General features: G+C 36.6%; 1 protein-coding gene across 1 annotated transcript in view; it reads left to right on the forward strand.

Moving 5' to 3' along the window:
- Positions 1-26,118, forward strand: part of LOC103606349 (carboxypeptidase Q-like) — a gene marked incomplete at its 5' end in the record, with an annotated part of 109,797 nt that extends 83,679 nt beyond the window's left edge. Inside the window, one exon of the mRNA XM_008590963.1 lies at positions 25,856-26,118. Within this exon, the coding sequence (XP_008589185.1) occupies positions 25,856-26,019 (164 nt within the window). The remainder of the gene's footprint in view (positions 1-25,855) is intronic.
- Between the last annotated feature and the right edge of the window lie 1,173 nt (positions 26,119-27,291).

Genomic DNA, 27,291 nt, shown 5'->3' on the forward strand with positions numbered 1-27,291 from the left:
TTTACATTTATCTACTGTCAGTGGTTGCTTTCACACTACAATGACAGAGTTGAGTAGTTGCCTTGCAACCGAGACTGTATGGCCCACCAAACCTAAAATATTTAGTCTCTGACCCTAATGTAGCAGGAAGGTTGTAAGACTGGTGTTCCAAGATCCAGGATTCTCATAGGTTCTGTGTCACTGCATGATCTCAAGCAGATGCTTTACCCTCTCTGGCTCTCTGTTTCTCATACTGTAAAAAGAGGGGAGTGCTGTTAAGATATATAAGAAAACAAAAGTATTGATCTTTTCTGGAGGAAAGATAATTTAAATTAAAAGTATTATTCATAAGGTAGATGCTGTTAGATGACTCAGAAATATGACAGAAATGATGTGTTATTATTATCCTCTGATATTTGTGCTCTACTGTACATCAGTGGGGGGCTACTTTAGAGCAGCGCTAGCATACAGACCCCTGCACCGTAGCACTACATCAAAAGCTAAAATACTACACTGGAATCTAATTTAATCACAGTATCCAGTCAGGAGTGTGAGTTTTAATCGCTTTTTTATTCCTTTATCCTCTAAAGACTGTCATTAAACATTTACAAGACACGAACTTCAGATCATGTCAATATCTCTGCTGAGGTCACCTGGCAGCTGGTCATTTCAGGACCAAGACAGAAGTGCCTTCTGGGCACATGAGGAAGGACTACTCCCAAGACAGAAGAACAGTGGTGGTGGTAGCACATGGGCTGGTTTACAGAGCTAATACCAAAGATATTTGTTTGTGTTAAAACTTTGTGTTTTATTCTTGGACCCATGACTGATATCCGGGCTAGTTAAGCACATACACAGTGATTAACAAACCTTTGGCTAACACATATAAATTTTGAGACCTTGTCTTTTCCAAGAACTCCCTCAAACCTCTAGGTAGGATCTCCCTAAATGAGCAGCTCTTCATATGGCTGAAAGCAGCCATGTAAGGAGGCCAGGCCCAGTCTTTGAAAGTAACAATGGCCCACATGCAGCCCATTTTTAGACCTTACATGCCCAACCCCAGATTTACTACGGCATAGATAAATTAATGAGCAACCATTTGATTTATAAAAGGATTCTTCACTTTAGAAGCATATTCACTGCCGTGTTTCTTTACTGATCTATTGCCACTAGTGCAGTTCCAATAAAATTTCATTGTTAGGAATCCAGTACACATGTTTTTTCATTGCCAGTGTAGATGGAAAGATAAAGAACAGGGTGCTCTTATAATCCCCTTAGATCTTAAGATGTGGCTTTTATCTAAGACTTGTTCTCAGCCTAGGAGCTTAATGTTACTTGATACTTATGATTGGCGGGGATAGATGTGGTGCGGAATTCTTTAAAATAACAATTATGCAATTTCATTAACTAATTTGCTCTGATTATCTGCATGAGGTTTCAAAAAAGAAGGATCTATCACATAGGACTAAGCTAACTGGCCCTTTGATAATGAGTAATAACACTATTAACAATAGATGCCATATTGAGCATTATCATGTGCCAACCAGCATTCTAACTTATTAACTCATTGAATCTCAAATATAGAAGGTAAATGCAATACAATTATTATCATCCCTATATTATAGATGAGGAAAGTACAGAGAAGTAAAAGATATTACCTCATGTCACAAGGTGATACATGCAGAGTCAGGATTGAAACCCAGCAAGGCTAGCTCTATGATTTATGCTGTTAACCACAGTGCCATATTGACAAGTAAAGCAACTATCAGGTGCCAAAATGTAGGAGAAAGAACAACATATGACATGTTCTCTCCCTTCAAGGAGCTAATAAGAATTTGTGCCTCATCCTATATGAGAGAAACAGGTATTAGACTTTGCCATGAAGAAGGAAGGAAGGAAGAGAAAACTGGATGAAATATATCAAACAATGAATTCATACATTGGACAGCAGAAAGGTGAGGACTGTTATCCCTTAGATAAAAGAAACAAATGATAACCTTTATGATTGCCATGGTTTTCTGCCTGGAGGCACATTTTGGGCCATGGAACAGGGAAGGGAAATCCAAGCATAGTACAGTGGTCTCATTACATTGCAGAAACAGAGATTAGAGTCTGGGGACTCTGAAGCAGCTATGTTTTGTACAACAGAGAGAGTGCCAGAGAGGAGGGAGTTACACAAAGAAAAGAGCTACAGAAATCTTCATAAAGGTTCCCCTGCGTTTTTAGATGAATACTAAACTAAGCATGCATTGGGTAAAATTCTGCAAGACTCAGCAAAGAACAGCTGTCAGCAACTGGAGGCTGAACAACTACCAGAGCTCACAGTACTGACAAAAATTTTCAGTTCTGATCAGCCAAAGTGGAAAGAACTTGTTGAGTATGTAGTACATTCAACAGAGACCCCAGAAAGGTCTCACTTTAATAGGAGGGCTAAACTAGCCCTAGAATCAAAACTATGCTAGACTAACCCTAGCAAAACTTAAAAACAAGCCACAAAAGGGACGAGAACAACTGCCCAAACAATATTCAACACTATTTAAAGGAAGACAAGAAAATCCAGACACTTAACAGTGTAAATTTTTAAATATCTACCATACAATTGAAAATTACTAGACATGTGAAGAAGCAAGAAAATGTGATTCATAATTAGAATGTTCAGTCAAGAGATGCAGACCCAGAAATGATAGTGATGATGAAATTAGCAAACAAGGAATATAAGCAACTATTATACATACATTTAAGGACTTAAAGGAAACCAAAAATATAATGAGAAGAGAAATTGAAACTATCAAGAGAGAATCAGTTGGAATTCTATAACTGAAAAATACAATATATAAAATAAAAATTCACCTAATGGGCTCAACATTTGTATACTACTAAATAAAAGATTGATGAACTTGAAATCATAATAATAGAAGTGATTTAAACTAAAGACAGAGAGGGGGAAAAGACTAATAAAAATGAACAGAGTCTCAGTTACATGTGGAACAATATCAAGCAGTCTAACATGTATGTAAATGATGTCCCCAAAAATGGCAAGGGTGGTAGCAGAAAAAGAAAATTGAGGAATTAATGGCTAAAATTTTTCCAAGTGTAATAAAGACTATAAACTCACATATCCGAGAGGCACAATAAAACCCAAGCAGGATAAACAAGAAAATCATTATAATCAACTTGCTGGAAAGCAGCAATAAAGAAATATTTTAAAAGCTTCCACAGAAAAGAAACACATTATGTAAAAAGGAAAAGATAAGTATAATCACTGATTGTTGTGAGAAAATGTAGTGTCCTGTGGAAGACAATAGGTGACAGCTTTAAAGTGCTCAAACAAAAACGTGCCAACATAGAATTCTATAATCAGCAAAAATACTCTTCAAAAATGAGGGTGAATTAAGAATCTTTTAGACAAACAAAATACCATATTTTATTTAGATAATATTGTTTAGACAAGGCAATTGGCTTGTTTAGACAAGCAGATTCTTCACCAGAAGACCTATACTACAAAAAACGTTAAAGGCAGTTTATCAAGTCAAAATAAAATGACTCCAGATGGAAACTCAGATCTGTACAAAAGATAAAAGTTTGTACTTTGATAAACATATGAGTAATGTAAAAGACATTTTTGTTCTTAAAATATTGCTAAAAGGTAAACAACAGCATAAAGGACAGAAGAAGCAACAGTATGCTATTGTAAGATTCTTAAATATATAAAATGCATAATATCTAATGAAGATTGTGTTAAGTCAAAATGCATATTGTAAATGTTAGAGCAACCACTTACAAAAGACAGGTGTGACTAATAAGCCATAGAGAAGATAAAATGGAATTTGAAGAAAAAAAAAATTCTTAAGCGAGGAAGAGAAGAAAGGAACAGTAAGAACAAAGAATAAATAAAACAAATACAAAACAAATATCAGGGTGGTAGATTAAACTCAAATATATCAATAATCACATTAAGTTAAGCATAAATGGACTAAATACCCCAAGTTTAAAAGAGACAAATTGTCAAAATGAATTTTAAAAAGTAATTATATGCTTTTTTAACAAAAGAAATTTTAATAAAGACATAGGTAAGTTAGAAGTAAATAGATAGAAAAATATATACAGCAAATTCTGAATAAATGAAGGCTACCATAATTGTACTATCTGAAAAAGTAGTCTTCAAAATAAAGAATACTAGAAAAGAGAAAGGGACATTCCATAATGATAAATAATCTATTCATCAGTAAGACATCACAGTCTTAAATGTGAATGCACCCAATTACAAAGCTTAAAAAATACATTAAGACAAAGCTGACAGAATTGAAAGAATAGACAAATTCATAGTTGTGGTTGGAGATTTCAACACTCGTTTATCAGCAATTGTTAGAACAAGTAGATAGAAAGTCATCTGGATATGGAAGATTCAAACAACACTATCAACCAACTTGATCAAATTTGATATTACAGAATACCGCATTCAACAATAGCAGGGTATACCCTCTTTTTAAGTGCATGTGGAGCATTCACCAAGATAGACCATATGCTGGGTCATAGAAGCAGTCTCAATAAATTTGAAAGGATTGAAACCATATGAAGTATGTTTGCTGACTACCATGAAATTAGATAAGAAGTTAAAAGCATTAAAATACCAAGAAAATCCTCAAATATATGGAAATTAAACAGCACACTTCTAAATAAACTTATGGATCAAATAAGAAATTATGAAGAAATTAGAAATTATTTTGAACCTTCTTTATAATAAAAATACAACATACCAAAATGTGTGGGATGAAGCTAAAGCAGTGCTTAGAGGGAAATTTATATTTTAAAATGCTTATATTAGAAAAGATGAAAGTTCTAAAATTAATGATACAGCTTCCAGATTAAGAAGCTAAAAACAGAAATAACATTAACCCAAAAATAAGTAGATGGATTAAAATAAGAAAGAGAAGAAGTCAGTGAAATAGAAGACAATAAACAGTAGAGAAAATCAATGAATTTTAAAACTGACTTTGTGCAAAAAATCTATAAAATTAATAAACTATCAGACCAGTCAAGAAAAAAGAGAAGATACAAATTGCCAATATCAGGTATGAAAAGGGCACATCACAACACATCATGTCATTAAAAGGATACTAAGAGACTGTGATGAGCAAACATATACCAATAAATTCAACAACTCACATGATGTGGACAAATCCCTTAGAAGACACAAATTACTAATACTGATTCAAGAAGAAATAAAAAACCTAAGTAGTCTTATAAATTAAATGAATTTAATTCATAAGTAAAAACCTTCACTCAAAGAAAACCCCAGGCCCAAATGGTTCCCTAGTTAATTCTATAAAACATTTAAGGGGTAAATAATAACAATATCATACAAACTTTAAGAAAACAGAGGAGGAGGTAAATACTTCCCAACTCCCTTTATGAAGTCAATATTACACTGATACCAAAACCAGACAATAATATTATAAGAAAACTACAGAACAATATCCTTTATGAACATAGGCACAAAAATCCTTAATAAAATATTAGCAGATCAAATTCAGCAATATGTAAAAAAGGTAATACACTATGTCCAGATGACATTTATCTTAGGAATTTAAGGTTGGTTTAATATTTTAAACTCAATTGATACAATTTACAACATTAACAGAACAAAGGAGAAAAATTATGATAATGTCAGGAGATGCGCAAAAAAGCACTGAACAAAATTCAACACCAATTTATAATGAAAACTCTCAGAAAATTAGGAGTAGTGGGAGCTTCTTGAACTTCATAACAGGCAGCTATGCAAAATCTACAGCTTAATTATAAAAGATTGAATGTTTTTCTCCTACAATGGAGAGTAAGACAAGGATTCCTGTTCTTACCCCTTCTATTCAACATCATACAGCAAGGAAAAGAAATAAAGGATTACAGATTGGAAAGGAAGAAGTGAAATTATTGTTACAAAAATAGAATTGTATACATAGAAAATCTTAAGATGACTGCAAAAATATGCTGCTAAAACTAATAAGTGAACTTAGCAAGGTCACAATATACAAAAAATCAGTTGTATTTCTATATACTAACAACAACTAGCAAATAAAATTTTAAAAATAGCATCAAAACAGCATGAAGTACTCAAGAATAAATTTAGCAAAATGCATGAAAGATTTGTATGCTGAAAATTACAAAACATTGAATGGAAATTAAAGAAGACCTGAATAAATGGAGAGAAACAGTGTTCATGGATAGGAAGACTCAATATTATTAAGATGTTAGTTCTCTCTAAATGGATCCATAGTGTCTATACAATTGCAATAAAAATTCCAGGAGACTTTATTTTAGAGAATCACAAGGTTATTCTAAAATCTGTGTGGAAATGCTATGGGCCTAGAATAACCAGAACAATTTCAAAAAAGAAGAAAAAAAAATGAGGACTTTATCTGAATTCAAAAGATTGTGAAAACTTCCTGCCAATCTACAATAATCAAAGTAGTGTGGTACTGGCATATGGGCATAAGAATAGACAGATCAATGGAATAAAATAGATCTATACATATATAGTTGTTTAGCTTTTCTTAAAAGGGCAAGGTTAGGGCCGGCCCGGTGGCGCACTGGATAGTACGCCGCTTGGGAAGCGTGGCAGCGCTCCCACCCGAGGGTTCGGATCCCACATACAGACCGGTTCCCGCTCACTGGCTGAGTGAGGCGTGGGAGCAACACCGAGGGTTGCAATCCCGTTGCCGGTCCCCAGTCCGGTACAGGGGCAACACTGAGGGTTGCGATCCGTTGCCGGACACTCTCTAGAGAGTTCCTTTGAATCACAGACCAGTGCCAGTCTGAGGGCTGGCATAGGGGGCGCCCTGCCTATGGAGGAGGAGCGACAAAGGGCAAGGTTGTAGGCACTGTTTCCTCCTGTCCTTTTCCCCCTCCTCCTGCTGCCCCAGCTTAATCACACCCCAAAGGTCCTGGAGCCATCAGGGCGTAATGTCACGAGTGATATGCTTTGATAAATAAACCCCCAACTGACCATATAAGCAAGGTGGGGACTGGATGGTTAGTTCAGTTGGTTAGAGCATAGTGCTGATAACACCAAGGTCAAGGGTGTTTGGTACCAGCCAGCTGCCAAAAAAAAAAAAAAAAAAAGGCAAGGTTATTCAATGGGAAAAAGATAGTCCTTACAACAGATTGTGCTGAAAGAGATGTCCTTATGTGGAAAAAAAAAAAGGAACCCTAACCCTTACCTCATACTATACACAAAAATTAATTCAGAATGGATCATGAACCTAAATGTAAAATCTGAAACTATGATAATTGTTGAAGAAAATATAAGAGAAAACATTCTGGCCTCAGATTAGTCAATGATTTCTTAATTACTAAAAGCACTAACCATTTAAAAAGTTGATAAATTGGACTACATCAAAATTAAAAGCTTCTGCTCTTTGGAAGTCATCATTAAGAAAATGAAAGGCCAGCCACACATGAAAAAATACTCTCAGTACCTATGTCTGAAAAAGGACTTGTAAGTCTTATATAACTCAATTAACAGTAGAAAGACAATGACAACGGGCAAAATATTTTAACAAACACTTTACAAAGAAGATACATGAATGCCCAATGAGTACTTGAAAGGTGAAAATGTATGTGCTTGACGTCACTAGTTATCATAGGAATGCAAATTAAATCCAGGATGAAACATTGCTGTACACTCACAAAAACTGCCAAAATAAGCAAACTGTGCAGCAATATGGGTGAATTCCCAAATCAATGTGAATTCTGAGTGAAAGAAGCCAAACGCAAAAGATCACATACTATATGATTCCATTCATGTGAAATTCTAGGAAAGACTAATCTAATCAACAGTGGCAGGAAACAAACCAATGGTTGCCTGAGGCTGGGGTGGAAAGGAATGGACTAAAAAGGGGCTTAAGGGAACTTTTAAGAGTCATGGAAATATTCTATATCTTGATTGCTGTGGTCGTTACACAGGTGTATACATTTGTCAGAACTTGAATATGCATATAAAATCGGTATATTGTATTATATGCAAATTTGTATAAAAAGAAGCAGCTAATCATTTTGCTGTTAATGATAAAAGCAATATTAGCACTTACTTTTATCTAAATCCTTCTCAAGGTTTTGTGGTACTATGAATTCCTTTAATTAATCAGAGAAAGGGTTGTCTTGATGTGATTGGAATTGACTTTTCTGTCTCCTGGGCTCCTAACAGAACTTTGGATCTCATGTTCTAGCTCTTGGTGTGTAAGTCCTAGCTCTCTTATTTGGGCCTCCTTAAGGGCAGAGGCTTGGTACAACTGTCACTGTCCTCTGCTTAAGACTTTCCCCTCAGCTCTTTTTATAAATGTAGTTAATATTGAATGAATGCATTCCTGCAGAACACTTGGGATGGGCTACGGGAAAAGTGCTAAGTTTCCTGTCAATAGAGGTGTTCAAGAAAAGGATGAACAACCATATCTTAGGGATGCTATGAAGTGATTCAAACATTAGAGGATGGTTGAACTAGAGCAGTTCTCTCCCATCCCTGATTTCTGTGAAAAGAAAGCTGCCAAGAGGACGAGGTGTTTCTCCACAGAGAGAAGTGATCCTGCAAATTAGGAGAGACAGTAACTATTCTGGCAATCCACTGACCACAGGCAGAGTGGGATTCACCCATAAACCAGCAGATGTAGTTAGATGTCAGTGACTAGGCATATAGAATTGGATTAGAAGCCAGAGAAGGATATAATTTTGGAAATGTACAAGTCAGACATGAAATCTAATAGAAGGGATTTCAAAAAGCACAGGTGAGAAGTTCCCTGGCAAGAAAAGATGGGTGGTGGTGTGGGCATGGGTCATCTGAGGAAGTGGAAGTGCCCTCTCCCTGCCCACTCCTGTGGCCTTCATCCTTAATAAAGATAGGAATTCCGCACAAGGTAAAAACGTCTACAGATCCTCTTACTAGACTCTCTTGCTTATAATCATCATCATCATTATTATTATTGTTGTTGTTGTTTTGGTGGCTGGCCCATGCGAGGATCCAAACCCTTGACCTTGATGTTATAACACTGTGCTGTAATCATCATTATTACCTTTATGCCTAAGTATACTCCTCTGTAAAATGAGGATAATAATAATTATAGGATCATTGTGAGGATTTGATAAGATAATACATAAGTGTTTAGTACAGGCCACAGCTCAGAGAAAGTACTTGGTAAATCCTGGCTACGATTATGGTTATAATCTAGTTACTTTTTTTAATCATTAAACTGTATGTCATTAACTCCAGAAAGTGAAGTAGGAATACTATTTCCCAAACTCTGTACCATGCCCACAGTGATACAGCCTGTGCCGTCCACTAGCATACCCATCAACAATCTCTACTGCATTAAAATCAGAAACTTAGGAAAAATGAGGTGTTTTTCTTCATCTGAGGAATCTCAAGCAGTTTTAGATATGCTCTTTTATTTTGCGGTCAACCTCATTTCTATAGAGATGTACTCTACTAGATTGAAAGTTCCGTTAAGAGGTAACCTAACCTAAGCTATGCCTACCATTGTTTCCTCAGGGCTCAGCAAGGTACTTAACACTTAGTAGGAGCTCAATAGATATGAGTTGAATGCTTATGATTTCATTTTGAAAAGACTTCTATGCAAGTAATGTTTGAAAGAATCACTAGTGGCTGCCTTGTTAATGCATGCAGCAATGAGTGAAAGGTCAATACATTGTAATTGTAACTACGATCAGTCTGAGTAGGCATTTAACCTATTTACAGCGGCTGGAAGATTATTTCTCAGCAGGAAATTAAACAAGAAAAAATTCACGCTTCATGTTCTATGTCCTTCATAACAAGGTCTTCTTACCTGTTTAGTTCGTTAGGGAAGGACAGTATACTTTCCTTTCGACCTTTTATCAAGAATTCTAAAGGCTTTAGAGAAAAATAACTCAGGAGGTGATGCAGCAGGACTCCTGGCGTTATTTATAAACTCTTCACTGGAAACTATTTCAGGTCTGTAGCAGTGAATCTCAAATACCTTTTAACCTGCCCCATAATTCTGGAGTTTGAGTATAAATGATGGAACAGCTAATGACATGTTACCCCACAAAATAGCATTAGCTTCCTTTGTCTTCATCAGCCTTTTTTTAAAAGAACACACAGAAATGTGTAAATTGCAGTTTATCCACTACAGAAGCATTTAATCAAATGTACTGTAATTATATTTTGGGTGGCTACTAAGAATAATCACTGTTTCTTCATTACAAGGATTGCCCTAAAAATTACATTAATGAGGGTCAACCATAAATAGCACTGGGAATTTGGCTACATTTAAACGTTAAATTGTCATCTCAGCTTTGTATATTACCTATAAATGGATGGCCACAGGCCAGGATCTTTCCATAGGCGTTGGCATTTAATGGATATTCCTTGAATCAACATTTTTTTTTCCAATTTTTTTTTTTATTTTGTCAATATACAATGTAGTTCATTATTGTGTCCCATCACCGAAACCTCCCTCCCTCCTCCCTCTCCCCCCTCCCACCCAAGTGTGTCCCCTCCATTTTCTTGTTGTAAGAACTTCAAAAAAAATTGTGGTTGTTATATCTTCCTCTCTCCCCCCACCCCGGTTTTTTTGTTTTGTTGTTGTTGTTTGTTTTTTTGTGTGTGTGTGTGAGAGTGTGTGTGTGTGTGTGTGTGTATATGTGTGTGAATTGATTCATTCACCTTTAGCTCCCTCCAATAAGTGAAAACATGTGGTATTTCTTTTTCTCTGCCAGCCCTATTTGCTGAAGGGTTTCTCCGGCAGAGAAAAAGAAATACCACATGTTTTCACTTATTGGAGGGAGCTAAAGGTGAATGAATCAATTCACACACATATACACAGGGGGGGGGGGGGGGGGGGTCTCACACACACACACAAAAAAACAAACAACAACAACAAAACAAAAAAACCGGGGTGGGGGGAGAGAGGAAGATATAACAACCACAATTTTTTTTGAAGTTCTTACAACAAGAAACAGCCCTATTTGCTGAAGGGTTTCTCCGGCAGAGAAAAAGAAATACCACATGTTTTCACTTATTGGAGGGAGCTAAAGGTGAATGAATCAATTCACACACATATACACAGGGGGGGGGGGGGGGGGGGTCTCACACACACACACAAAAAAACAAACAACAACAACAAAACAAAAAAACCGGGGTGGGGGGAGAGAGGAAGATATAACAACCACAATTTTTTTTGAAGTTCTTACAACAAGAAACAGCCCTATTTGCTGAAGGGTTTCTCCTTTTCTTGTTGTAAGAACTTCAAAAAAAATTGTGGTTGTTATATCTTCCTCTCTCCCCCCACCCCGGTTTTTTTGTTTTGTTGTTGTTGTTTGTTTTTCTGGGCACAGACTTCATGAATATGACCCCAAAAGCACGGGCAACCAAAGGAAAAATAAACAAATGGGACTATATCAAACTAAAAAGCTTGAATCAACATTTTAAGTGAAATGTATTTGCATTAAAAGCATATTTATTTCCCAGACTCCTTACACATTTGTTTCCCTTTTTTTGGAATTCACAAAGCTTTTCATGTTTAGCTCATTGATTGCCTTGCTGAATAATGATTTTTAGTAGGTTATATTTTAGCTTTGGTGTCAAAAGCCAAATAAATAAATAAATAAATAAATAAATAAATAAATAAATTGCATTCCTTTATCAGATAGTCAGAGGGGCCAAATGGGAAACTGCCAGATGACCAAGAAAAGAAAAAGTCTATTCGCATAAATAAAATGAAAGCATATTAGAATAACTGAGCTAACATTCACCTAATTTTTCACTACAGTGAACATCTAACTTGGCTCTGTCTTCAAGGATTATGGTTTGAGGCACGGATTATTCACCATGTTCTATCCTCCTGGTAGTTCTTTCCTCAGAACCTGGTTTGGGAAAATCTCATTAATATTTCGTAGCACTGGCCAAGTAGTTTGTCATCTTTTTGTAACAAACTGCTTTACACCAAGCCATAGACACACTTATTTTGGATAAACCCATGCTGTCCAACACATAAACAAATATGGAAAATAGTAAGGAATCCAGAGACTCTCACACGTAATCGATTTTCTTCATTGGCCTGAGCTGCCTCTAAATCAATTCACATGATGTCATCCTCATTTTTGCAAGCATGATACATAATATTCATTAGCATTTAAGCTTTTATTATATTTTAATGTATCTTTTAAAATAGGATTTGTTTCTTAGCAGTAAAACTTTCTTGTATAAATTTATCTCCTATTGCCCATGGTACAGCTTCTTGTGACCTTGACACCATAGTATCCAGAAATGAATGAAGCCCATTTTGTTTCAGACTTGATTCGTCCAGTCTATAATTCCACTTCTGACAATGGCCCCCAGAGACATTTTGTGGAGGGCTAGGCTTCCCACTTTGACATCACCCCTAAAATTATGGGATGCACCCTCTCCAAAATAATTTTATTTCTCTTTGTAACCCAGTACAGCTTTAATCACTGTGAACTTTTACTAGAGTCCTTAAAAGGGATAGGTTTAGCCTGCCCTACTTGTTGGGAGGATGAAGGATCCACAGCATTTTAAAACTGGGAGGAACTTTACAGGTTCCCAAGACTGATTCTAATTTCAAATAATGGTACCAATCCTCAAATGGACTTCCTTATAAAGAAATATATGTTACTTGGTTTTTTGTCTCAAATCCTGTTAGTTCCCTATTTACAGCAAATCATTCCCTTCAATCCCCTGGCAACTCAACCTTTATGATTATTAGTATAGTTTTATCAAAGGCTCTTTGAATAGGTAAAAGGTACCCTCCTTCTTGCCTACATTCTTTTTTAAACCTTTTTAAAGATTGTAAAGAATTGGTCAATCAATACTTACTTTCATAAAAGCCAGAATCTCTTTTTCCCTATAGACTATGTGCTTAAGTGTTTAATAATAAACCTTGGATTTTATAAATTTATCAGCATGGCCATGTGGAAGTGAAAATCACTGGTCAGAGGTTCATAGATTCTCCCTGGTGACCTCTTTCATATTACTGACTGTTGACCAGTTGGCCTCCAGTGCTATAATCATTTAACAATGGCTGAAAAAATTGAGACTCCAGCTCCAGTGTGTCACCTGAGCATTCCTACAATACTCTTGCCAACCAGCCTTGCTGAATTATCCATATTCAGAATGGGAATTTGGTCACAAAAAGCATATCCATGTAATACTTCCCACTTGTCTAATTGCTTTGTTTCTGCTTGCCAACAGAATGGGAGGTGGGCATGGATCTGTGGGGGAAGAAGGATAAGTTCAAATGTCTTATCTGCAAAACCTGCCTTCTACTGTTCAGTGGCTTCATAACCTCCTGTATTCGTAACCAAAAACCAAAAACCTGTCCACTCAAACACAATTATATAAAACCATGATGACTGTAAAGCTTTCATTATAAACTCCACACTGAAAACCATCTTTAAAGTCTTTTCAGGCCCAAATACCCAAATGCATTGAATGTTGTCACAGTGTATTCTGTCAGAACAGTTTTTACCAGTGTTTTCTTAGTGAGCATCATTCCCCAGGTATGGAGAGAACTGCAAAACGGCATTCACAAGGAGCCACACTGGCACAGCTAGGTAAGGAATTTTATTGACATCAGGCCATGGAATGAAGAGTGGGAAACAAGCTCTGTATGGACAAAGGGGAAGAAATAAATTGGGACTGATGTATAAACATGAGTATGTTTCAGAATCACCCCTCTCAGAAGAAGTGTCAATATTAGTTTGTGTTAGAAAACAAGAGAGAGAGGGGCTGGCCTGTGGCTCACTTGGAAGAGTATGGTGCTGATAACACCAAGGCCATGGGTTCGCATCCTATATAGGGATGGCCGCTCACTTGGGAGAGCGTGGTGCTGACAACACCAAGCCAAGGGTTAAGATCCCCTTACCGGTCATCTTTTTTAAAACAAACAAACAAAAAAAAAAAACCAAGAGAGAGAGTGGTAGAGAGGTTTGGGTGGGTGTTTCTTTATAGCTCCATATGTTTATGAAACACATGCACACACATAAAATTACAAACGCAAAGATAAGGAACCTAGAGTCATGTGGAAGGTATAAAAAAAAATCAAGGAAGAAATAAAGAGTGTTAAGGTATGGGTGGGTGTTGAGGAAGAGCCAAATGTTATACACACACACACACACATTAACACATACGATGGACTCCCCTTATCTGCGGAGGATAAGTTCCAAGACCCCCAGTGGATACCTGAAACTACAGATAGTATCAAACTGATTTCCGTAAATCAGAGCATGTTTCCAATCAAGTCTTCCACCCATAAATTTAATGCCTTTTCCAACTTAACTAAGCACTTGGCATGCACTGTGGCCATAATGTTTGCAGTTGGAGGTGCCACGGCAAAACCAGCGTGAATTTCTTTTTCCTTCTTCACAATTTCACGGATAAAAGGTTTGTTCTTACCATAGATCTTTGCAACCTCAGCATATGAATTTTTCTATTTCCTTAGTAAGTTGAGAACTTTCATCTTCTCACTTAACGGAAGCACTTTATGCCTTGCTTTGCCCACACCACTTCTCTTGCACTTTGGGGCCATTATTAAGTCAAATAAGGGTGACTTGAACACAAACAGTGCCATACTGGTGACAGTCAACCTGGATAATGAGATGGCTACTAAGTGGCTAAGGGACCATAGTGTATGCAGTGTATTCACATCCCGGGCAGGATGGCACAAGATTTCATCACGCTACTCAGAACGGCATGCAATTTAAAACTTATGAGTTGTTTATTTCTGGAATTTTTCACTTAATATTTTTGGACCACGGTTGATCACAGAGAGTGAACTTTGGACAAAGGGGTGACAACTGTATGTACATATTTTTCTTTCTCTTCATATATACACATATATTTGTGCATGTGTGTGTGTATATATATATATATAATTTATGTTTCTTTTTCCCTAATCCTCCTCATATCTGAGACCATCCGCTATATACAGGGAGAAGGCAAACTTTCTAATGGAAGGCCGGCCTTTAGGTTGGTGACCAGTTTGTTCAGTGCTCTTGCTTATTAGGGTAACCATGGACAAAATCACTGATTGTGACTTTGTGAATCGTTTAACTTTTGCAAAGATACATATAAATGTGATTGGTCTTTTAACGTTTGTAGTTAGATGGTGGTAAAGTAAAATTTTCTAAAAGGTAAAATCATGACTCATACAAGTATAGAATGAATGAATACAGGTCCAAGATTTTATTCAATTCATGAATGAACAAGGGAATCAGTAAGATGTTAACACCAATTCAAAGAGCATTAGAGAAACTTAAGTTTATGCAGTTTAGTAAAGAAATATTAGGAAAAAATCGCTTGGTTAGACAAAAGCTGGTTTATGTCTTAAGAGGCCAATAAACCATAACATTTGAGATTATCTGTTCTAAGAGACAAAAATCATTTTCATCGCTTCGAGACATCTATAAATTAACATGTAACTTCACTAAGTCTGAGACATTTAATCAGTAGTGAGCAGTGAGTCAAAATAAGTCCATTCTCCTAAATAATCTTTGGGTGGACTTGGGCCCTGAATGACGCTGAAAGGATGAACTGCCTACCTCTTTGCCTTATTTTCAAGTTATGGATAATTTTCATAACAGTGGTAAAAAGAATAGGAACATATTGAGTAGTACATAATAGAGTGTCTGGGTCTCAATTTATATGTGTAAGTATATGTTTGCATGTTTTTGGTAAGGAGTACCTACTTGTCATTCCCCAAGGCACAAGCTGAAAGTAGAATCCCCAGAAAGTGAAATTTTTCTCACCAAAAATTGCTGTAGAGAGGGAGGTTGAAGCCAACATTTATCTCTGCTTTTGTCCCATTAGATATTTGGTAATTCATTCATTTATTTTTTCAGTGACTCAACAGATACTTGTTGAGTATCTACTGTATGCCAGGCATTGAAGGTTGAGGTGAAAAAGACAAAGTCTCTGCCCTTAAGAAACTTAAATTCTAGTGGAAAAGACAGGCAAGGTAACAAAACCATTATAAGAATAATATAGTCTCAGGTAATAAGTTGCTCTGAAAAAGAGAAGAAAAGGGGAAAAAAAGGGTAAGGGAGATATTGAGTGACTGGAGGAAGGGTGGGCTTTCGATAGAATGATCAGGAAATCCCAGGAGGCCTGGCAAGCCTACGGGGTGTGGCCAGGCAAAGCAGCGGGATTGGTGTCAGGCAGGGCTCTCTCATTCACTCAGATGAATGTGTGAGTGTAATTCAAGTCTTCACGTTTCATGGCACAGCATACTTTCAACTCCTTTTCATCTCCTTATCGTGAGGTAGGAATGGGGATGGAGGACTGGAACAGCAAAGGAAGCAAGTAAAGCAGACAGTTTCCTCTGAGGAAAAAGCAGATTTCCCGAGACTGGGCAGTGAGAGAAGGAGCAGAGCATGGGTTTTAGATCAGAGACGCCTGGGTTTGAATTCTCTCTCTACCACTTCTGTGACTCTAGACAAGTTTCTTAAATAACACATGATGATCACTCCCTCATGGGGTCACTGGGAGAACTAAATGAAATAATCTCCAAAAAGCCCTAAGTACACAGGAGGCACTCAACAAATTGTAACTATTATTCTTGCTATTCCCCTGTGTGGGGAGCCTGTACTGCTATCTTCATGGAGTACGTATTAACTAGTCTTACTGCTGCCCTACAGCTCTTCAACTTGATGGAAAGATAACTCATTACCATGCAGTCAGGTACCCTGTGACCTGGAGCTCCACCAGGTGTGTTGATGTTGACCTAAGTTATGTGGTCGAAATTATCCTGGCAGCCAAGCCAAGTTTTCCAAAGAGATGGAAGGTGCACAACTTAGGGGCACACCTGAAACTTTTTAGCATAAGGTTGGACATTCTTGGGTAAGTTGAGAGTTTAGAAACTAAAAGTATAATACTTTTCTTGGAGTTTGGATAGGGTTTTTTTTTTTTTTTCTTTCCTTTCCTGTCCTGTCATGTGTTTTTCTTTCCTTTCTCCCCCCTCCGATGAGTTGCTTTCTCTTCTGGGGAGCTGTGGGTTAGGAAGCTATTCATTAACTGCTTCTGACTCTAATTTTCAATAAGATTTAATACAGTAGGGATTAAACTGCCCCCTTGAAAAGAGAGAGTAAATGTCTGTAAGATTCATGAATTGATTTTCTAATTTTTTTGGTAATAATGTTTCTTTATTTGATAATATTTTTGAAAAAATAATTTTAATTAAAATTTAAATATATTTTTATCATTTTATGGATTCTAGGGGGACTAAGTTTTTTAGCAGGGAGTACATTAAGACCATAACATTCTTACATTCTTCTCTAACCCCATAATTATTATGATCAGGCAATGTCTATAATACATTCCGTTGCAATTAAATTGCATACCCCACACTGTTCAAGATCTGTTTATAAAGAAGCAACGGATTTTCCACAGCTGCTTGCCTGTGAGTCCATTCTTCATGCAGCATTGCAGCAGCCAGTGTATGCACTAAAATAACAGATTTGAATTTAAGCTTTCAAAGCCTTCAAATGTCTTTCAAAAACTTATCATAACATAAATAGCTTAATTTGTGTACATGAAAACCAGCTGATTACATATGAATGAGAGTAAACATACAATAAGAGAAGGCTGTGAGAATCCTTGTGAATTTGCCCACCCATCTCTTCAGAAATTAGCAGGTATTCAATCTTGTTCCAGTATCCTGCACAGACCACAGTCATTACTGAATCTCCCTGTGAAGATTAAAATCTGCTGTGAACAGTATGGGGCAGCCTGAGTATTTCTTACAATATTCATGGATTGTTTTCACCGAGTCACATAGTTGGAAAATATTTTCTGTGAGATGAATGTTTACAAAAAAGATTCATAGAGGGTGAGAAAGAAGGGGCAAGGGAAGGAGGAAGAGGGAAAATAAACCAGGGTCACGGCAGAGTCATATAGAATAGACCTCACAATCAAACTGTTCCACCTTTAAAAACAATCATCAGAACTTTGTTTTTTTTAATTTAGAATTTTAAATCCTCCAAGTTATTTTTACTTGATCATAATGCTGTGGATATATTGGGTCATCCTGGTAGATATATAACAGCTAAAATAAGGAGTTAATTGAATACCTACTAATCCTCACAAGCATCTTGGAAGTTGGGTATGATTAGCCCTATTTTGTGATTGAGGAAACTGAAGTTGAATGGCCTTACATGATTCTTTCAAAGTCACCCACTTATTAAGCAGAGGAGTCTGAATTTGAACCCAGACCTATCTGCCTCTGAATCCCATATTCTCTTGGCTATATCTCTCTTACTAGGTCCAACTTTTCCTTGGCTGACATGTTTCATGTCAGCCTTTTCATCCCTAAATTCCAAACCTCCAATGGAAATAAATTCCTAATGATGAACTGCCCTAATAATGCTGTATTTTGTTTCCAGGGGAGAATATTGGCCTTTGGAGCAGACTCCTTCTACCAGCTTTCTCTTTCTAAAAAGCATTCAATGAGTCCCTGTTCCGAGCTCATATATCTGTCAAAAGACACTACGCAATTTATACCTAGGGATAGTTAAAATTCCTCCCCCCACTCCTGCGATGTCAGGTGCTCTCAGAAATTAAAATGCAGGATCTCCCTCAGTGCTGATCTATTAGATCAGTAGCTGTCACTGATAAAATGTCTCCTTGGAATTGCAGACAAAGCTGCAAGGCAGCCAAAACACCCACCCTTCTATCTCTCGTGGTTATCAGCGTTCTCACTGCTGATATAGGATTTTCTGGAGTTGTTTTAGTTTTGTAGAATGTTCATGGGAACTTAGATGATATCTAAGGAAATGCCTTTCTGAAGTCACTGGTTCCAAAGGGAGGCAGCCAAATTCTTTCAGTCTGAGACAGAAAAGGAATTTTGGAGGCCTAACGAGGGCATGCACAAATATTTCTTGCCTCTATTTTTTTCAATATGGGATTTGGAGCCTTTTTCTGTCAGCCACCATGCAGTGTCTTTAAGAAGCTCTGAATGAGAGAAAACAACCGCAAGTGAGCCATACTCTGTCTGCTGGAATTAAATGTCCCTTCCTGTTTCCTGACATCCACAATTCTAATTCATCCTCCAACCACCCTCAGTAACTTATGTTCTTGGAACTTCTTGACTTTGTTCTTAACTTGTGTATGAATTTGACATTCACCTAACACTCTCTGGGGTCCAGAGAGCACATGCTCCCCACCAGCTTCAACTAATTCTAAAATGTCACGGTTTCTGTTAAAATGCTTCCAGCTACTACCAGAGTAAACACACAGATTTGTCTCTCCTGAGTATGCTGTGAGCTCATGGCTTAAAGAATTTTCTCATTTTAAGATGGACTTCTGGCCTTTCCACTGGGAAGTGTGGTTATCTTCATCCACATGCCTTCCAGAGAATTCCAGAGGCTGAGATGTCATCTGGCCCTGATCCCTGTCACCTGTCCCCCAGACTATACCTCTTCCACAACTCTCTCCTCACCTGCATTATTGTTCACACAACTCCTCCTCCATATTTTTCTAGAGCATCTCCCTAAGGTGCAGCTCTAGTCGCCTCACCTTCCTGTCCATTGACCCCGCCATGGCTTCACATTTACGAACTACATTCAGTCTGTTTTCAGTCTTACATTTAGAACCTTCCACAGTGGTTGCCAACTTTATCTGCCAATAATTAGCCCAAGTTACCCCCCCACATCACCCAAACTGGAATGCTCACATATTCTGTTTACCTAGAGTACTTATACCCATATCTGTCTGTTGAAATCCTAAGTTCACTACTCCAGAGCAAAGGGTTTGAGGGGAATAGATAGAGGATGGCATTGTGGGGCAACAGAGGGTTCAAAACAAGGACAGTGTCCAATCCACAGGACAGGATATGGAAGATTGGGAGATGAGAACTCTGGCAATGTGGTTACCAGGAGTTCATTGAAATACCCCTCTCTTCTCCCACAATAACTGTTGGATAAAACAATAATTGTCTTTTTATAATGCATGGCTTAGCAGAAAGCAAAGTAAGGGAATTCCTCAGAGGTGAGAAGTAATACAGTGAGAATGTACAGAGGTAAGAAGACTCTGGAGCCTGGCATCTGTCTGGGGATCCTTGTTTGCCTAGAGCGTGGGTTTTACTGAGCAGCAAGTGCATATAGGACAAGCACAAAACTTGAGGTCCATGGTGTCCTTATGTAAGATATTGATTAACTTTAGACTTATAAATATGCAAGCTATGACTTCTAAGGTCTCCACTGACAGATTGAAATAAAGTAACTTCCAAACTAGTAGAGGGAAAAAAGGAGTGAGAGGAGGGAAAAAAAATCAACTCAAAAGAAGACAAGAAAGGGAGAAAAGAAATCTAGAAAACACAATGAGCAAATAGAAGGCTAAAAAAGATGGCATAAATAAATTCAGTTTAATAATAATCACAATCTGCATACATGGATGATACTTTCTAGTTAAAAATGAAAGATGTTAAACTAGATTTTAAAAATTCAACTTTAAACTATTCAGAAACCCTAAAAAAATGAGGACAGAGGAAGATTGCAAGTAAAATAATGGGAAAAGATACGCTAGGGTAATACTAAGCAAAGGGAAGTGGGTGTAGCTATATTAAATATTAGGAAAAGCTAGACTTCAAGACAAAAAGCATTACAACATATGATGAGAATGACTATATATTAATAAAATTTTCATTTTACCAAGAAAATATAATTCTAAATTTGTATGCCCCTAATAGCATAACTTTGAAATACATAAAAAAGAAGTTTCTAGAACTACAAGAAAAAAAATATTCAAAATCACAGAGGGACATTTTTATACATCTCTCTCAAAACTGATAGATTAAATAGACAACAAATCAGTAAGAAGTTAGAAAGTTTGAAGAACATAGTTAATAAGCTTGATCTAATATACATACACAGAACACTGAAAGCACATTTTTTAAAATATACATGGAACATTTATAAAAATGGATTATATAATAGGCCATAGAGCAAATGTCAGTAAAATTCAAAGAATATCATACAGCCCACGTTCTTTAATAGTTAAATTAAAAATCAATAATAAAAAAATACTAAGGAAACCCCCTACTTTTGAAAATTAAAAAACACATTCTAACTCATGAGTCAAAGAAAAAATCAAACTAGAAATTAACAAATATTTAGAACTGAATGATCATGAAAATACTAATCAGAACTGGTGGGATACAGCTAAAACAGTATTAGGGGAAATATTGTAGCCTCACTGCCTGTGCTAGAGACAAAGCAACTCTGCAAAGTACTAAACTGAGCATTCAACTCAAGAAGGTAGAAAAAGAAAAGCAAGTAAACCCAAAAATAGAATGGGGGGAAATAATAAACATAAGAGCAGTGGCTGGCCAGTTAGCTCAGTTGGTTAGAACATGGTGTTGGAACACCAAGGTCAAGGGTTTTGGATACACATACCAGCCAGCCACAAAAATAAATAAAATAAAACATAACAGTAGAAATCAATGAAAGAAAAACTACTATATAATAGAAAGTATCCAAAAAACCCAAAGTTGTCATCTTTTTTTTTTCTTCAAAAGATTAATAAAACTAACAAACTACTGCCAAGATTGATGAACAAAGAAGAAGACACAGATAATCAAAATCAGGAATGAAAAAGAGGGCATCATTCTAGAGGCTTCAGACATCAACAAAGATAAAAACAGTGCACTATTGACAACTTTATCTTGATTATTTTGAAAATTTTGGCAAAACTCACAAATTTCTAGTAAAATGTAATTTCCAAAGTTAATTCAAGAATAAATACAAAATTTGAATAGCCCAATAACCATGAAAGAAATTGAATCATTAGTGAAAATTGTTACTATAAAGAAGTATCAGACTTAGATGGTTTTGTAAAAATTTCTACAAAATAACCAGGAAATAAATAACTCCAATCTTATACAAACTATTCCAGAATTTAGAAAAAGAAGGAACACCATTTTATAAATCAGATATACCCTTGATGCCAAAACTAAATAGCCACAAACAGAATTTAAAGGTATAATTTACAATAGCAACAAAAAGTATAAGCCATCAAGGAAAGAAAACTAATAAATTGTATGCAAAACTGTATTATGAAACTTTAAAGACATTACAGAAGACTTAAATAGAAACACATATCAACACATCATTTTCATGGATAAGAACACAGTATCCTAATAAAGTGAGGTTCTCCCCAAATTGATGTACAGATTAATACAATTTCAATCAAAATCCCCAAATAATTTTTGTAGAATGTTTAAATGACTCTGCAATTTATCTGGAAAAACAAGCTGTTGAGAATAGTGAGAACACACTGAAGGAGAAGGAAGAGAAGGTGAGAAAACTTGCCCTGCCAGATATCAAGGATTAAATAACAATGACAGGGCTGGCCACTTAGCTCAGTTGGTTAGAGCCTGATGCTGATAAACATCAAGGTCCAGGGTTTGATCCCTGTCCCAGCCAGCCACCAAAAAAAAAAGCAGTGATAGCAATTAAGATAGTGAGGTATTGTTACAGAAATGTACCTATAGACTACTGGAACAGAATAGAAAGCCCTAAAACAACAAACTTTCACATATAAGAAACTTGATATATGGCAACACTGATACTCCAGATCAGTGGGGAAAGAGAATGTGCTAGTCAATAAATGTTTCTGGACAACTGAAAAATAAAAATAGAAGCTTACTACATACCTTACACAAAAATCAATTCTAATTCTAGATTGATGGAGAATTTAAAAATGAAAAGCAGAATTTTAAAAATTTTGGAATAAAACATCAGAGAATATATGATATTAGGGTAGGGAATAATTAAACAAGACTTAAAAGTACAAATCATGAAGGAAAAGATTCATAAAATTCAAGTACATTAAGGGGCCGGCCCGGTGGCGCACTCAGTAGAGTGTGGCGCTTTAGAGCGCAGCCGCACTCCCACCGAGGGTTCGGATCCCATATAGAGACCGGTCCGCTCCGCTCACTGGTTGAGCGTGGTGTGGGCATGACACCGAGGGTTGCGATCCCATTGCCGGTCGCGGTACGGGCGCGACACTGAGGGTTGCAATCCCGTTACCGGTCACAAAAAAAAAAGACAAAAAGGAAAAAAAAAAAAAAGCAAGAACACTTATTCATCAACTAAAAACTTATTCATCACACTAAACAGGGTAAAAAGATGCGCCACAAACTGGGAAATTATATATACAAACTTCCTACCAACAGAAGATTAGTGTCTAAAAAATGTTAAGAACTCCTACAAATCAGTAAGAAAAAGACAAACAAAACAGTCAAAAAATGGGCAAAAGGCATGAACAGGCATTTCACAAAAGAGAAAACATAAATGACTGAAAAAAAGATGGAAAACATGCTCAATCTTATTAATAATTTTAAAAATGATGAGATAACATTTCACACTCACCAAATTAGCAGAAATTAATTTGACAATACCAAATGCTGAACAGTGTGTAAAGCAAGAGAAAGACATATATTAATTGTGGAAGTATAAGTTAAAAAGGAGAACATTTTGGAATTGCATAGTAAGATTAAACACATATGAAGGGACTTCAAAAAGTTCATTAAAAAATTCATATTATCTTTCAATTCTATTTTTCAACAAACTTTTTTTTTCCCCTTTTTTTGTCTTTTTTCGTGTCCGGCAACGGACCGCAACCCTCAGTGTTGCCCCCGTACCGGACCGGGACCGGCAACGGGATCGCAACCCTCGGTGCTGCGCCCGCCCCTCGCTCAGCCAGTGAGTGGGAACTGGTCTGTATGTGGGATCCGAACCCTCGGCGGGAGTGCCACCGCGCTTCCCAAGCGGTGCACTGTAGCAGTGCACCACCGGGCCGGCCCTCAACAAACTTTTTGAAGTACCCTCGTACATGCTCTACAGCCCAGCAATTCCACTTCTACATTTAGAACCTAGAGAATGTTGATAGCAGCATATAATAACAGAAAACTGGAAACAACCTAAATGCCTATTGACAGGAAAAGCGATAAACACAATGAGATCATTTACAGTGATAAAAAATGAAAATACTACAGCTGTACACAAAAATAGATAAATCTTATGAATGTTTGGGTGGACAAAGCAAGTTGCAGAAATATATCTGGAGGATTTGGTTCAGAAGCAGGCACTTTAAAACTGTATATGTGTCTATCTACTGACAGATAGATGATAGACAGACAGATATACACACACACACACACACACACACACACACACACACACACATATATATATATATATATATATATATAGGAACTTTGAAAAAGTTCGTGAAAAAACTGAATTGAAAGATAATACAAATCCTTCTATGAACTTTTTGAAGATCCCTCATAATTTTTTGCCATCTGCTTTCTTTTGAATTGTAAATTCTGCCTTTACCTCATGCCTTTGCTGCCATAAGTCAGCACAGGCTGTTGCAAGTAACCATGCAGCTTCCTTAATGCTTTGCTGCTTAGAAGTTTCTTCTGCCAAATACCCTTGCTCAGCACCCGTAAGTTCCACATTCCAAAAAACTTTTGAGCATGAACCGACTGCAGCTAAGTTCCTTGCCAGTTCATAGCAAGGGTGATCTTTGCACCCCCTTTCCAAAAACTGCATTTTATTTCTATCTGTGACCTCCTTAGAATGGTCTTTTCAGTCCATATTTCCATAAGCATTCTGTTCACCACCATTAAACCAATCTCTAAAACTTTCCCTGGTTTTGTCTTCCAAACTTTCCCCACCATCTAGGCTTTTTCTAGCATGTTCTTCCAAATTCCTGCAGCCTGTCCTCAACACCCAGTTCCAAAGCTGTTTCCACATTTTCAAGTATTTGTTATAAGCAACCCCAATTCTACACACACACACACACACACACACACACACACACACACACACACACACACACAGTTATATATATGTATAGTTATATACATATATATGGTAAACTATATGTGGTAAAACTATAAAGAAAAGCAAGGAGTGGCTAATAAGCAAGACACAATAGTGGGTACCTCTGGAAGGAGGGAAGGATCTACAATTGGGGGCAGGGAGTCATAAAATGAGTTTCAAAAGTACTTGCAATATCTTTCATGCATTGAGTTATGGACAAATGTATACTTTTTATATTGTCACCCTTTTAATAAACATTTATGTTCTCTATAATCTTATGTATGTATAGTGTATTTTACAATAAAACAACCAACCAATTAATTAAGCTAGCTAGAGGCTAGAGAAGTGCAGCTAGAATCCCCAAGATGGGCCTACTAGGTTTTCAGGAATGAATAAGAGACAGTGAAGTTCCTTTGAGAATCTTATTAGCTTTTCACTTGTTTCACTCTTGACTGAGAAGAGAGGTTTAAAGTGGGGCAGAGACTCCTGCTGGTGCCTTGGAGGTTGCTGGGGATTTTATGACTGCAGGAAGTAAATGAATGATTTGAGAAGGAAAACTTGAAAAAGGACTATTGACTTTCCTATGTATGCAGTAAGGTAAATAATTTGCACTCTTTCACATACAAAGAAGATACTGTCTTTTTATAAATATGAGGACATTTGTATCAGTTACTTATCCAGAAGTCGTCAGCATGGAGCTTGTTCAGTGTGTGAGCAATATTTTCTAAATGCAGGCCCCTTTGATTTCCACTCTGCCATTTCTAGCATGTGGGCTTTAGAGAAAAATAAAGGCTTTCCTAGAACTATCTCACAGCCTGCCGCTCATATCCTAATAGTCAAAATGTTGTCACATGGCCATTTCTTGCTGCAAGAGATCATGGGAAAGTAACTAATTTTCCACTGCAGCCTATATAGTAGGAGCAGGCAAAAGGGAAAGGGGAGAGGTAGTTATTCAGCAGTGTCTGTCACAGTACTCCTCTAAGAATTTTTCCTCTTTTCCCCTTAGGAGCCAGCCTACGTGATGACTTATACAAATATTTCTCCTTCCATCATTCCCATGGAGACACCATGACTGTCATGGATCCAAAACAGATGAATGTTGCTGCTGCTGTTTGGGCTGTTGTCGCTTACGTCATTGCAGACATTGAAGAAATGCTGCCCAGGTCCTAGCAAGAGCAAGAAAGCACTCTCATCCTTTCTAGCCAGGAATCCTGGGTCTGCAGCTTCAAACACCCTTCTTCACATAACAATTTCATGGGTTCATTTTCAAAGCACAACCCTTTTTTATACTTTCTGTTGTCATCTTACTTGGTATTTTCCAAATTCTCTTTTTCTAGAATAAGGAATGATACCCACCACCACATATAATCAAGATATGGTAGGGATCATAGTGGGGGTATTTCTTTATCCCAACTTTTAGAAATATTGTTTCTACTTTGAAAATAAACACTGAGTAAATCTTTGGAAGGTCAGTGGTTTTTATGTGCTCATTTATGAACATTAAGTCAAATACAAAAACATCAATTATTGTGGTAATTTTATTGAAGGTGTGCAGGAATTACACAATTGTAGTATAATCTTAATTGAAGGGATAAGGGCATTTGGCTTTCCAATTTGTACATTTTTATATTATGTGAATTTTGAAATGATACATGGAATTTTTTAATTAACAGGGAAAAAAAGATGTCCCCATTTAGGAAACATATCAAGTATACACAATCCAATTGCTTTATTAAAGATAAGTACTAGGATCTATCACTAGATAAATAATGTCATTTTACATTTATGTTTTATATATTTCATACATTTCCAAATGAAGTTGGAGCTTATTCGCAATTTGCTGATAACAAGATTGAAGCTCAGAGAGGCTAAATAATCACAAGGCAAAAACACTGATCCCCACTCACTCTGGGGACAGTCTTTACTATTCTTCCTCATACAATGTCCAGTACTCAATAAAAAAATTACAAGACAAACTAAAAAAAGCAAGAAAAAATAAACTCGTTAATAAAGTAATTAAGCCAACCAGACTAAGAATAGCCTAGAAGGTGGAACTATCAGAGAGGCAGTTTAACATAGCTGTGATTAATATGTTAAAGATATAATAGGAAAAGTGGACTATACATATGAACAGAAGGAGAATTTGAGCAGAGAGAAAACAGTCAAATGTAAAAGTTAAAATAAAAAAATACAGTGTCGTAGATTAAAAATTTCTTTGTTGGGCTCATCAACAGACTGGACAAGGCTGAATAAAGAATCAATGAACTTGAATATAGGTCAATAAAAGTTATCCAAACTGAAGAACTAAGAGAAGAAAGAGTGAAGAAAAAAAATGCCAGAATGGATCATCCAAAAATTGTTAGACAATATCAAATGGTCTAATATATATGAAATTGGACTCACAGAAGGAGAAGACAAAGTATCAGTTTTATTAATGGTAAT

Source organism: Galeopterus variegatus, unplaced genomic scaffold (assembly GCF_000696425.1).
Source record: "Galeopterus variegatus unplaced genomic scaffold, G_variegatus-3.0.2 Scaffold6512, whole genome shotgun sequence".
NCBI lineage: Eukaryota > Metazoa > Chordata > Mammalia > Dermoptera > Cynocephalidae > Galeopterus > Galeopterus variegatus.